The sequence below is a fragment of the Mastomys coucha genome, unplaced genomic scaffold (assembly GCF_008632895.1).
Source record: "Mastomys coucha isolate ucsf_1 unplaced genomic scaffold, UCSF_Mcou_1 pScaffold9, whole genome shotgun sequence".
Classification (NCBI taxonomy): domain Eukaryota; kingdom Metazoa; phylum Chordata; class Mammalia; order Rodentia; family Muridae; genus Mastomys; species Mastomys coucha.
The window spans coordinates 50,894,700-50,908,374 of record NW_022196915.1 but is presented as its reverse complement, the minus strand read 5'-3'; the positions used below and the strand labels follow the sequence as shown (position 1 = coordinate 50,908,374).

The window sequence follows — 13,675 nt, the reverse complement described above, 5'->3', positions numbered from 1 at the left end:
CAATACCATTGCACAGAGGATGGGGAGCACTGTTGACTGCTAAGTTCTTGTTTGTCTCCTTTGCTCATGAGCTTAGCCTTGATTTTTCTATCAATAAAAATGGGTATTGTAATATTCATCTTGACAGCCACCCAGAGTGTTAGTGACACTGCAAGACACACAGAGATCAGAAGCAATATGTAAGTTATGCAGAGGGGTTCCTCTCTCCTATTGACAGGAGTGGGTAACTGGGGAATGGAGCCGGGAACCTTTAACAATGACAGGGCCCCAAAGAGCCCCTCTAGACAGAGAGTTCAAGCCTATTTCCCTTTTCCCTCCTTGGAATCCCTCCCCTCCTTCACACTGACCCTTGCCTTCTCTAGCCACAAGGAGCATGCCCTTCTCTGACTCTGTGACACTCTAAGAGATGGGAGACCAGTCATTATAACATCTTCACTATCTTCACATTTCTTGTGTCCCTGAGCCATCTTAGCAGAACTCAAATCTAGTCTTCTCCACATTATACATACATACATACACACACATATATTACACACACGTTTGTGTATATGTATATATATGTGTGTGTGATATATTTGTGTGTGTGTGTGTGTGTGTGTGTGTGTGTGTGTGTGTGTATTTGGAAAAGATATCTTGGTTTCTGTATCTTGGTTTCCTCCTCCAAAGAATGGGAATAATAATGTTGCCTGCCTCAAGGTATTTGTGAAGGTCAGCTTGGGCCATTCATCTCAAGAGCTTGGCACATATGCTACCTGTCTATACTGTTATTACTCCTAGAGAATATGAGGTGCCCATTCTCCACCTGCTCCCCACTGTCATCGCAGACCTTTGCAAAGAGTTAATAACCTTTGTTTCCTCTATCATTGAAGGCTCTGAGCCTCCTGTGCCTTCTGACCACAGAGAGAGCTAGTGCAAAAAGGAGGAAAGCAGGTCTGAGTGCTGGCCCCTCAAGGCGTTCAGGCGTTCACTCTCTAGATCTGTGGGTTTCGAACTATTAGAAATTATCTAGAGAATCTTGGAAGAGTATAGATTCTCGCACTAAAAAAATTGTTTAAAAAAAATAACAGTAAGTTACTAATCATAACAATACCAACAAGGCTATTATTAATAAAGTTGATATGGATGCATTCTGTATTTCGATATGTCCACACAGCAGAGCTGTTTGTGCAGCTGTCCTCCATTGCAAGGAAGCTGTCCACTTTATAATGGGAAGGGACAATCACATAGGACTTAGGGGTGAGGAGGGTAAGGCAGAAGAGCACGTCACTAGGCTAAGAGGACAATGTTGAATCTACAAGTACCCCGATCTTGATGAAGGCTGAGTGGGTTTGGGGAAAAATCTAGGACAGAACTAATCTTGAGTATAACCCCATGCAGTCAAAGATATTAATGCCCCCATTTTTGCAGACAATGAAGCCACAGCCCAGAGAAGAGCTTCAGGAGGCCATACAGCTGCTAAACAGCTCAGAGGCTACCCAGCTACCTAGCCTCCCAAGCTCCCAGGATCCTCTCTGTCTGGGTGGACCCTGTCCATCCTTGCCTGGTGCACATCCAATATCTCTTCCTAGGTGCTTAGTTTTCAGGCAACAGTAGCCCATTTCCCACTCCTCTGAAGTCACGTTCCTTCCTTTGGGTCTGGAGAGTCAGGCAGAGGAGCAGGACGACCAGAAAAGGCACCTACCCGGTCCATCTCCTTTTTCCTTTCAAGATACTTTCGTCCATCAGCAAGAAGCCACCTGCTGTGCTGTAGCTAACTGTTAACAAGCATGTTTGCACATCGCTCCCATCATGCTATTTGCACGATGGAATGTGAAGACACAGCTCGAAATATTTTTAAGATCTGGCCTTTTTATCTCAGGAAGCACAAAACAGTGTTTGCAGTTTGGCCTCTGGAATGAAATTAGCTCAGCGCATTAGCTCGTTCCTGCCAAGCTGGGGCATTTCCATAAAGCTCCTGAGTCCCTTGAATCCTTTTGATCCTTTGCAGTGTGTATTTTTGCACAGGTTCTTTTGCTTGGAGAAATAAAGTAAAGACACTGAAAGGTGAACTTGGCCAGGGCACCCTCTGCACTGTTTGTCAATGCAAATTGGGGCTTGAACTTGAATGATGGTTTCCTTTAAATGGCCAGGCTTCTTCAAACCTCTTTACAAATAATGTCAGTGGCAATCATAGCTAGAAGTGTTTGCTAGAGAGTGATTTTTTTTCCCTGGGCCAGCAAGATGGATCACAGGATGGAGCTTACTCTGAAAACATGGTGACCTGTGTCTTATCCCCAGAACATTAGGAGAGGACCAACTTCACAGAGTTGCCCTCTGGCCTGCACACATGCGACCTGGCATGTGCACACCTACTCTATCACCTCTCCTACCATTCCCCACACACTAGGAAAAAGAAATTCTTCTTGACCCTACATTGCTATCACAAAAGAGGCAGCTATTTTTTTTTTGAACCTGAGTATCCATTGCCACACAGTTGTGACTTTTCCTATAGATCACTGCTTGTGTGGCATTTGCTCTCTCCTAGTGAGTTCAGGTTCCTCTGTTCTAAAATCTCTCCTTGGGGTCATTGGCTAAGCAAATACTTTACCTCCATTTAAAACTTGGTGGGCTTAGATCCTGTTGCTTCCTAGATGTGTGATTTCTGTGAGAAAACTTGTAAAGAGACCTTGGCTTGCTCATCTGTGAAGGAGCAGTGTTGTACCAGTAAATAGCAGTATTCGTATCCTGTGTTAATAGAAGTGAAAGGGCAGAGGCAAGTCAAGTGTTCATTGGTAGATGAATGGACAAAATAAACATGGTTTACACACACACACACACACACACACACACACACACACACACAATGAGATGTAAGGAAGAGCTTCCAGCATATACTACAGCATAGATGGACTGGAAGACATTATGCCAAATGAAATAAGCCAGCCACCAAAAACCATACACTATATGATGGCACATATGGTTGCCACTGTTCTGTATAGCCATAATGGTAACATCTAATCAAGTATGTGTTTCTCACACTACTCTGCCATTGTAGAGATGGCAGAGTAAATTTCATTTGTATTTAGGTATCTTCCCATTGCTGGGGGTTGCACTCATGAGCTGTATTTCCTGGTCGCATCATCAAAGTACATGAACATCTTCTTGGATCTTTCCACATTTGCAAGTGACCTTTCTAAAATGTCTTGGACTTCCCCCCCCCCACTGCCAAGGGTCAAATGAGGCAGGTCACCATCTATTCAGCATCACCAGCACACTTTCAAGCAGTTTTGCAGGTAATAAATAAAAGATGGTACCCTAATATTTCAGTGTGCATTTACTTGCTTTTATTCAGTCATTAAAAATATTAAACATTTCTTACATTACAGTACAGTTACTTCTTCCTATGTGAGGCACCTGCTTGCATTTCTGGTTTACATACCTTGTTGGGTTTCAAGGCTTTTCATACCAAATATGTCTGTCATGTTTATAACCTATTGTTACCATCTTTAACATTTAGAGGGCCTAAGTGCTTTGTGAATGTGTATGCATTTGTGTATGTGCAGTACATAATGTATTCATGTGGGTGTGTGTACATGTGTATGTGTGTGGTGGTCAAAGGTCAACATCAGGTGTCTTTCCCCATTATCTCCACAGTATTTTTTGAGACAGGGTCTCTCCTGGTTGATTTTGCCTGGCCAACTGGCTGATGAGTTCTAAGGAGCCACCTGTCCATACCACTAACATCCTGGCATTCATTACAGTTAGGAGCCACCATGCCAAGCTTTCTCATATGGGTGCTTGAGATCCGAATCAAGGCCCTTACGTTTATGAGGTAGGCACTTTACCACTGGGCCATATCCCCTGCCCGTTAATGCTTTTCATATTATGAGTCACTAATCGCTTTAGTAGTTAAATCACTCATTTTGACATTTCAGATGACTAAATCAGATGTGTAATAGTTCAAAAGTGTTTTGCCCTCACCAACTGTTATGCATGCAGTATCTTCTAAGCTCTCCACAACCTCCCCTTTTATATCTGTTAGCATAAAGTCTACTTTTGGGATTGGGGAAAGTCTCAGTGGTTAAAGTGATTGCCATGCAGTGTGAGTCCATAGTTTGGATCCCCAGAACCTACATAAATGCTGGGTGAACATGGTGGCTCACTCTAATTACTCTGAAGGTGGAGGCAGGAATCCTCAGAGAAAGTTGACCAGCAAAATTGACATTGGCAATCTTCGGGATTGATTGCAAGAGCCTGCCCCAATGAATAAGGCAGAAAAGGGACCAGGATGATTCCAGACATCAACCTTGGGCCTCTGCATGTACATACAGCCATGCAGATGCTGCCAAACATGCATACATACAAACATACAAACATAAACACACACACACCACATGCACATGAAAATGAAAAAGCAAGCAATAAACATAAAATCTGCCCAGATGCTAAATTCTATGACTATGGCATCGGTATATAATTGTATGGATTAACCAATTAATAATAAAATTTTACTATAGTGACCACTAATAGCTCATGAAAAAAAAGAACATGACAAACATTAGGGAAAAGAAAGAGCTAAATTGGCCAACACCATGAGATTCAGTGTTTACTCCAGTAACATGAACCCACTCCCACTAAGGCAGAACCGTCTCCCTTAGCTATGAATGCTACAGATTAAAAAGACCATAGCAGTGAGGGAGAGCAGCCCTCATGGTGTCCATGGGGAAGGAAAATGTGGCCAGCTTTGCTGAGGAGAAGTTTGGCACTGGACACCAAGAAATTTTTCAATATTTATAAATGTTGAATCAGAAATTCCAGTTAGTCAGCTGCGGCTAGAGATGCCTCTGAAGTGTGGGGAAATATTTACGTCCACGGTTAGAAATAGGATTCAGTGTAAAGGCCCAGTGATAAGAAATGATGAAGACGTAACTGGATGACCTGATGGAGTGTTATGTAGTGATTACAAGTGCCATTTGCTCAATCTTTCAGTACAGTGTGCAGTGTTATCTGCTCCTTGTTTTTCCTCTTATGTTTCTTACATCTTCTCGGCTTAACATTATTCATAAATGTTCCTATAATCAAAAAGAAATTCACATATTGAAAATATTAGAGAGGAAGAGAGATTCTATTTCTTTTCTGGGCTCAGGCTTCCTATACTCACCTTGCTCACTCTCCTTTGACAGAGCAAGTGGCCCCTGGGTGTGGACTCAGTGGGCACATGATTTTAAGTGATAGTACTGAAATCCACTAGCTGTGTGTGGCCGTGGGTGGATCTGACTTCCATGTATCTTGGCTGTCTGGTTTGTAAAAGGGAGTTGCTGTCAGACACAACTAAAGTGAGAAAGCCCTCATGCAAGTGGACACTCTGGCCTACTGAGGCTTAAGTCCAGAGCTCTCCCCAGACTGTCTCATGGTTGGTCATTTGCGTGAAGGACCATCAGAATTCCATGAAAGAGAATAGTCATGCTTTATTACCAGGGCAGAACAGGGCTCCAGGTCAGCCAGGGAGGTGAAGTGCAGTGTCGAGGTAGATTCCATGGACTTCTGATCTTTCTCCAGTAGAGTTGGGGTAATCTCCAGCATCTATGCATGGCAGTTGCTCATCAACAAGACCTACCTAAGCTTTGATGTTCCAGGATTTTATGCAGATACCACCTATCCTATCAGTATGATCAACAGAGTGATCCCCAGTGTGGTTGGAATCAGCCTCCAGGTTAGCTAAAAGCATGTCAACCAAAGGCTTCATGGTTGTTCTTTCTGTATGGCAATACCTACCGTAAGACTGCTGAATGTAGTTTACCTCATCCTGAGGTCCATGGTGAACAGCCCCATTTCTACTAGATATCTCATAGTTTTTCTCTCAGGCATCAACGGAAAAGGCCAGACCTCTCTTTGGACAACGCCAAATTCTTTATGATACATAAGGTGACAGAAAAGAGAGAGTACAAGATTTGAATACAGAGATTGTATTGTGTGTGGGGGGAGGCCTGTTCCTACAGGATTCCGAGACTGGCCAAAGGGAAAACCATGACCTTGATAGTTATAAGAAGCATGCAGGCATGCACTTCCTTCCCCATTCTCCAATCTTCAGGATTGCCTGTGAGAATAAACCCACTTACAGTAGACACTGCAAAAGGACATTTTCTAGCACGGATATTCACTACAGAGAGGAGTTGGGCTTAGAAAAATACAACTCCTGGGTGCTCGTCTCTGACTCAGTGTTCAGAGCAGGGCAATTGGGTCTCACCACAAACTAGTTTATCTAACAGGGGTGAGTTCTCCGTCTGGCATTACTCTTATCTGTCCTTCAGCTGAGCCTACTCCTTGTAGTATAGGGTGATGTAAAAAGAAATTGCGAAAGTCCCCTTTTCAGAGTGTCCACTCCTGAGCACCAGGTCAGACTGACTGGCTCTCCCTTTTATAAAAATGAGACTAGAAGATGAAAATCCAGGTTGGGGACATGGCTCAGCAGTTAAAGTACTTGCTGTATAAGGGTGAGGACTGGTTCAGATCCGTAGAACCCCCACATAAAAGCAGAAGCCCACCTGTAAAGTCCAGCAGCAGGGAGAGACAGAAGATCCTCAGAACAAGCCGGCAACAAGACTAGTCATAATACCAAGCTCAAGGTTTGACTGAGGAGTCTTGCCTCAGTGAATAAGGTAGAACAGCAGTCAGGAGTAATTCCTGATGTCAACTTGAAGTCTCCATATGCACACCCACGCACATGCATCCACACACCTGAATAAATGTGGGTGTGGGGGAGAAAAATGAAAATGGAGTTTAGTTCTCATATGAAAGACACAGAAGTCTTCATCCCGGGAATCTCCAGGGTGGATAACTCTGCTTTTATAACTGGGGACAGAGACTGGGGATGAGACCAGCAACTGAAATCCAATTACACTTGTACCCTTCCATCAGAGAGAAAAAGTTCAGCTTCCATCTGCAGGATCTTTGGAGCCTCAATAGCTTGCAATGACTTGATGTTATCAGTAAAATTGGGTTGTATGTTCTGTCTCTCTCTAGAAAAAACTGGCCACACCGAAGTCGTCCGGGTTGTGTACCGGCCAGAGCACATCAGCTTTGAGGAACTGCTCAAGGTCTTCTGGGAGAATCACGACCCGACCCAAGGTAGAGTGATGAGCGAGCCAGTATTTAATTATCTTACTAATTACAGCTGGGATAATTAGTGTTTGAGCTGCATGGGAGAGATGAACCTTGAAATCACACAGGAGCTCAAGAATATGATTGCAGACATTTACTGACTGAGCAGAGTGGGGCGGGGGCACACAGGGAGTGGAGGGGTAAGAGAATAAAGGTGCAGCCACAGCCAGCGCCCCTCCCCCCTTTACAGCTGTCAGGGGTGGGAAAATTCCCACAGAGAAAGACAGCAGACAATGGAGATCCCTTCACCTTTGATTATTGCATTATTCTTCCTTAATGCAGCCTTTTGTCTACAAAATTAAAGTGTCTTCCCAGTAACCACAAAGTTTCCCTGATTTATGGTCTCTTTGTTTTCTCAGAGTTTAGCTTTTCTCATCTTTTTGACATTATCGGGTTTGTTTTTTAAGAAATGTCTGCGGGTGATTGCAGGGAGGAACAAAAAGAATATAAAGGTGAAAAACAGTGTTCAGTAGTCCACAATGCAAGTTGGGTTATTCAAACATTTCATTTGTCCTCCTTGCAATCTGTTATGTGGGGATATTAATGTATTTTGACTACAAACAGTATCTGGTGGCCAGATACATTATTTGGATACATTCACAAGCAGAAAGTCTCCCGTTGGCTAATACTATAGTCAATAGTGAAAGATGTCTCCACTTCATCCTGGCCTCCTTACAAGGGTGGTTTTGTCAGTGCCATGCTTGGGCATGGAGAACCTTCTGAACTGGGATCTTGCATAAGAATCATTTGCCCAGCCTCTGTCTACTCACAGAAACAATTTTCCCTTTGGGATTTTCTGTGATGGGTTTGACATAATGACAATCTCTTAAGGAGTGGACATTTCCTTCCCGGCTGTTTATGCATGTGGTAAAATCTTAACCAACAGAGCAAGTGGGTGGGTCTTAAGTTCTGTGTGTTGTGTCAAGTGTCAAGTTGTGTCAATTTCTCCAATATGCCCCACTAGAACTACCCACTACTGGGGTCATTTGCAAAATTCAAAGATCAGAGGGATGGCAAGAACAGCAGAGTGAGAGCTGTAATGTCATCAGATGAGCCCCACCAGGTAGATAAGGGCTAAGACCTGGGTGGAACTGTAATGGAAATGTCTGGTTTTCTGTGGAGGTGGGTACTGAGATGAGGCGAGAGCTGAGATGTGGGCCAGTAGGTCAAGGCCTACAGGGACAAGAGCATTGCAGTCTGAAAGTTTGCTGTCACTAGAGTGTGGACCACTGGACTGCCCTAACACATGAAGAAGGCCATCTTGACAGCATAGATAGGAATCTCTGGCTGATGCTTATATCTAAGAGCTCATGCTAGTGAGTCTCCATCATGTCATGCAGACATTCAGTCAGATGTCAGGTAAAGCCAGAGGTCAAGATAGAGCTTCTTGCTTCTAAACTACCCAAGAGACCCATATCAGGAATCTAGAAAGCCTTAGAAGCAAGGTCCTGCAGGGCAACTTGGAGCCTGTTAACTTGACTGCCTTGCACAATGTTCTGTCCCTGTAGAATCCCTCAGGCCTCACTTCAGTGGCATCTCAGAAAGAGCCACGTGTCACTGTCTTTCTATCTTTACATCCTGCTTTCATATCTTATCCATTAAACTGTGTCCTTATCAGCTCAGGTATGTTAACAGGAATGGCCCCTGAACATCCAGGAGAGATTCAGAGGAAGGCCCTTGCACACTCTATTCTCTTCCACACTTAACGTTACATTTGCCTCAACAGCCCTCCTTACCTCCTCTTGGTTTTCTTGTTTGTTTATAGTCTATGTTACTCTTTTAGTGTGGCTAAGAGTGTATGAATGCCTGAATGGCTTCAGAAGCAAGAACTTATTGCCTTAAAATTCTGGAGGCTTCTCAAGCATAAGTCAAAGGCCAAGAATCACAGGCTTTCTTTGTCCTGAGGCCTCTCTCCTTGGTGTGCAAACGGCTCTTTTCTCCTTATTGGGTCCTCACGTAGTCTTTCTTTGGTGGGCTTCCTTTCCTGACAAAGACGCCAGCTGTATTAGTGACCATGTTATACTTAATTACTTTTTGCAAAACATCAGCCAGGCTGGAGAGATGGCTCAGCAGTTAGGGAGTACTGTCTGCTCTTCCAGCAGACCCAGATTTGATGATTCCTAGCATCTGCACAATTTCCTTTTCTAGCTTCCAAGGGCACAAGGCACAGGCATGGTACACAAATATACACACAGGCAAAACACCCATACATGTAAAATAAAATGCTCGAAGAACCAAAAATGATTCTTTTATTTATTTAATTTAATTTAAATCTACAAATGCAATCACAGTCTGTGGTATGGGAGCAGAGACTTCAGCTTGTGAAAAGAGGAAGGGCACACCACTGAACACATGACACGGCACCAGAGTGACAGCGCATGGCACTATCCACTGTGACAGCTTTGCCTGCTTTTCTTCTGGGGGTGTTTTAAATGCCGTTCATAGACTCATAACCTGGAAGTCATATCAAAACCCATCCAGGTGACCATCATGGACCGAAGCCTTGACTTTCAATGTGCTTCCCATGCCATTACCAGGATTACTTTGGGGCTAGCTCAATGCAGTGGAACATGCTAACAGTCCCTTCCCCTCCCCGTCCCCTCCTCCTCCCCTAACCCCCTCCCCCTCTCCCTCTCCCCGCCTCTCCCTTATGAGGTTCTCCAGGAACCTTCTCAATGCCAGGCTAGATTCACTGGCCTAAGGGATGACTTTAGCTTGGCCAGGCTTTTGTCCTACTGCTTAGGTTGATGGGTAGATAGATGACTTAGCAGAGACATTAGAGTCACCCCCTGTTACATGAGAAGAGAAGGTGTTTCCCTTTGCTGGGGTTCCAAGGCTAAGGTATGGCTCTGTTAGTGCACCAGGAAGGAAGAGACACAGGGACATGTGAAAGGCACCAGGAGACTCTAGGGGTCTGAGACCTGTTCTTCCTGCAGCTAGCCGCCTACTCTGCCAGCTGTTGCATGGCTTCCTAAGCCCCAGAGCCATGTGTGCTTCCTGCTTTATAACTAGACTCAAATGTCTATGCCTTCAACCATGGAAATTCTAACGCATCCATCTGTCTAATTTCACCTCCATCCTTACCCATATTAGGAACTGTTGGCTATGCTCGTTTATAAATTAGAGGTCTAAGCCATTTGGTTAGTAGTCTCGCCGTTGACTAAGATGAAGGGAAGTCACTAAATAGTACTTCTTCTTTGAGACTTTGTGGCTTGATTAGGGGTTTCCTTGGTAATTCAGGGTTTGAGTATTCAGGGTTTGAGAGATGTGGCCAGAAAATATGTGAGACTCTCCTGTTACCATCTCTGAACTGCTGTGGAAGCAGTTGTCCATCCAGGACCTTGTATATCCTGTTTGTCAGGCATACCATTTGGTGATGCCAATCACTAAATGGTCCAAATAGGTGGGAGGATTCAGCCCCTGAAACAGAGGGAAATATGTTCTCATAAGAAAGTAGTCAGAACCCAGTGGACCAAGATCAACTGAGCATTCAGATAAGAGTTTTTGAGACTGGCATCATCAGACCAAGTATGAATAGACACTGGAAAAACTGAAGCCAAAACAAATTCAGAAGAACTCTGGATCATGTTTCAGTGACCACTGAAGCTTTAAAACTTGTCGTCATGTGTAACTTAAGGTCAGATTGCAGACCATTGAGTGAACGATAAGCAGTGGTCAGGAGAGAGTTAGCCTGTGAGTGAACTTAGGTTCCTCTCCTCCTCAGTTTCCAAGGGAAACAGCTCTGCAAAGAGAGCCCCATTGCCGTGGGTGAGGGGAAGGAACTCATGCAAGGTGACTACCTCATGCCGAGAGAAAACTTTCAGGAGAGAACAGTGTGGTAGGTGTGGGCAACTCTGAACTATGAAGCAACAGCCCCTCAAATGTCTTTTCCAGAAACAAGACTAGGCAATTCCTAAAGCCACCCAGGGAATGTTTCCACCTGCATGAGAACTGCTTGTGTGCAAAAAGACGGACAGTGCTGAAGAAGTTGAGAAGGGCCTCCTGGCCTTTGATGCTAGGATATGCCCAGAAAACATGCTCATCTTCCCCAAAAGCATGACTCCAGAGACACAGACTGTAAATAGTATGCTGGAAGACTGTAGAACCTTCTTGATGAAGTTGTTAAAGGTCTGAATGGGCCGCTCGCAGTTTTGGATTGGAGTTTATTGTATTTGGAGGGAAAGTAGAATCCTTGGATGATATTTGCAATTATGCTTTCTCTTCTTTCTTTCTTCCTTCCTTTCTTTCTTTTTTCTTTTTTTTCTTTTTTTTTTTTTTGCTAATGCCAAAGGTCCTACAACAGAAGCAGCAGAAGGCATTTAGGCTTAAAAATCTCAATTCAAGTAAGTCAGATCGTTAGGACATAGAGAAAACAGGAAATCCTTTGTGTTTGTGCTTAAGGGTCTGAAGCAGCACTCATAGGCAGACCAGAGTTACAGACATGGTTGCTATTTAGAATTCTAGGACGAAACTAGCAAGAAATGGAAGATTCTGGTGCTTTAAGATATTCTGTGGAGGCCGGAAAGACAACTTAATCAGTAATGTGCTTGCTATACATACATGAGGACAAGAGTTTGGAGAGCCACTGTCCATGTCAGAAGACTGTCAGGAAGCCATCTGCTTGTAATTCCAGAACTGGGAGAGTAGACATGGGAGGATCCCTAGAGTTCACTGGCTGGCCAGCCTACTTGCATTAAGCTCCCGGTTCAATGAGAAACCTTGACTCAAAAAATCCTAGTGGAGAGTGATTAAGGAGGGAAACTGATAGCACACATACACACACACACACACACACACACACACACACACACACACACACGAATACCCATGCACACACACAGACACATACAGAATTATAGATAGGTCCAGGGACCTGTCCTTCCATAGTCACTGTACGATTGATTGTCACTCAGTGGTTCAAGTGGAGTAACTGACCAGAAAACCTCAGCTTCCATTTGGCTAGAGAAGAGGAGACTCTTTCACCTCATCTACCAGTTACCACAAAACCTGTACTTTGGCCAAACCCCTCAAGTTTAGGCCAGTGCATCCTGTGTTTGCTTTCTGTCTTTACCCAGATATAACTATAGGTGTAAGCATTTGGTCCCCTAACTGCTGAAATTCCTCAGGGACCATGGAAGAGACTGAGATTGAAGAGATTTGGGATCTGGTCCCAATTTAGACCCTCTCCAGCCTTAAGATGTTGGGCCAAGGCACTCAATTCTGAACTTTCCTGTTTTTCTTTAATCTGCTTTATTATTCAGGGTTATCTAGAGTGACAGAATGTATGGATTGAGTGATTAAACAATGACTGGCTATGAATGAAAAGCCCAGGAATCTAGTAGTTGCTCAGACCCATGAGGCTGGGGTCTCAGCTGGTCTTCTGTGTGTGCTGGGATCCTGGAGAAGTAGGCTCCAATGCCAGGGAAGGGATGATGTGCTAGCAAGGCGAAGGCAAGCAGGCAAAGAGCAAAAGCTTCCTTATTCCACTGTCCTTATGTAGGCTGGAAGCAGAAGGTGTGGCCCAGATTAAAGGCGTCTCTTCCCACCTCAAGATCTACATCAAAAGCCTGTGTCTTCCAGCCTCAAGATTTGGATCACAGGTGTGCCCCTCCATTTCTAGATTATAGTTCATTCCAGATATAGACAAGTTGACAAGCAAGAGTAGCCACCAGATCTGCTAAAGATACAGCCTAGCCTTGTAGTTTATCTGGCATAAGAACTAACTAGCCTAGCATGAAAACCTCAAGGTACCATGGGAGTACCAGGCAGAGCTAGAACTTTCCCAACACAACAGCAGTTCACCAGATTTTGAAGTTTGCATTTATAGCCACATCACCCTCCATCTGCTAGAGGTTGGATTTTATAGACTCAGAGATTCTCTTGTCCCCTGTGTGATTGGGAAGAGTTCAGCATGGGTTGGTTTTTTGATTCCATGATGCTTTTGATTCAGACAGTGAGCCTCCTTCACAGGCTTCTGAATTTTGCTTCTGATAGAGGAATGAGAAGATGTGATTCCAGCCTCTAGTGCCAGTGTATGTGCACACCGGTGATAGAGTTCCATATTTGTATTCCTGCCTAGGACACAGAGTTCAGACCATGGACCCTAGGCCAAGTCACAATACACAATGTCTGACTTCTCAGCTATAAGCTATTTAATCTTATCTATCTGGGGCAAGGGATCCCTACAGTTATTAAGGACCTTTTAGGGTCTGGCCTAAGTGATGAGTGTTTTAGATTTCTGACTTCTCTTCATCTTGTCTGCAGTCCTCATTTAATGAGAAAGAAGGAACAAGGTTCCTTAGGCCTCAGAGCTTTGCCCAGTGTTAGTGGGCCCCATGTTTGCTGAAGGCTCAGTCTAGCTTCTTTCCTTAGCTCTAGAAGACAGCAAACTCCTGGCAAGTGTACCTCCTCCTATGTTAAACATGCTGGTCTTTGTGATAACAGTTATAACTTCAATGTCCTTTTTAATTTTTTTTTATTTTTTTTAAACTTTTATTGCATTATGATGAGAAAAGTTACATGATTTCAATTTATC

The 13,675-nt window shown here is 44.0% G+C and overlaps 1 protein-coding gene across 3 annotated transcripts in view; it reads left to right on the top strand.

The window, feature by feature from the left end:
- Msra (methionine sulfoxide reductase A) overlaps positions 1–13,675 on the top strand; it is a 334,772-nt gene that overhangs the window by 216,001 nt on the left and 105,096 nt on the right. For all 3 annotated transcript variants that reach the window (XM_031361169.1, XM_031361171.1, XM_031361170.1), the window contains exon 4: positions 7,003–7,107. In XM_031361169.1, coding sequence (XP_031217029.1) covers positions 7,003–7,107 — 105 coding nt within the window. The remainder of the gene's footprint in view (positions 1–7,002; positions 7,108–13,675) is intronic.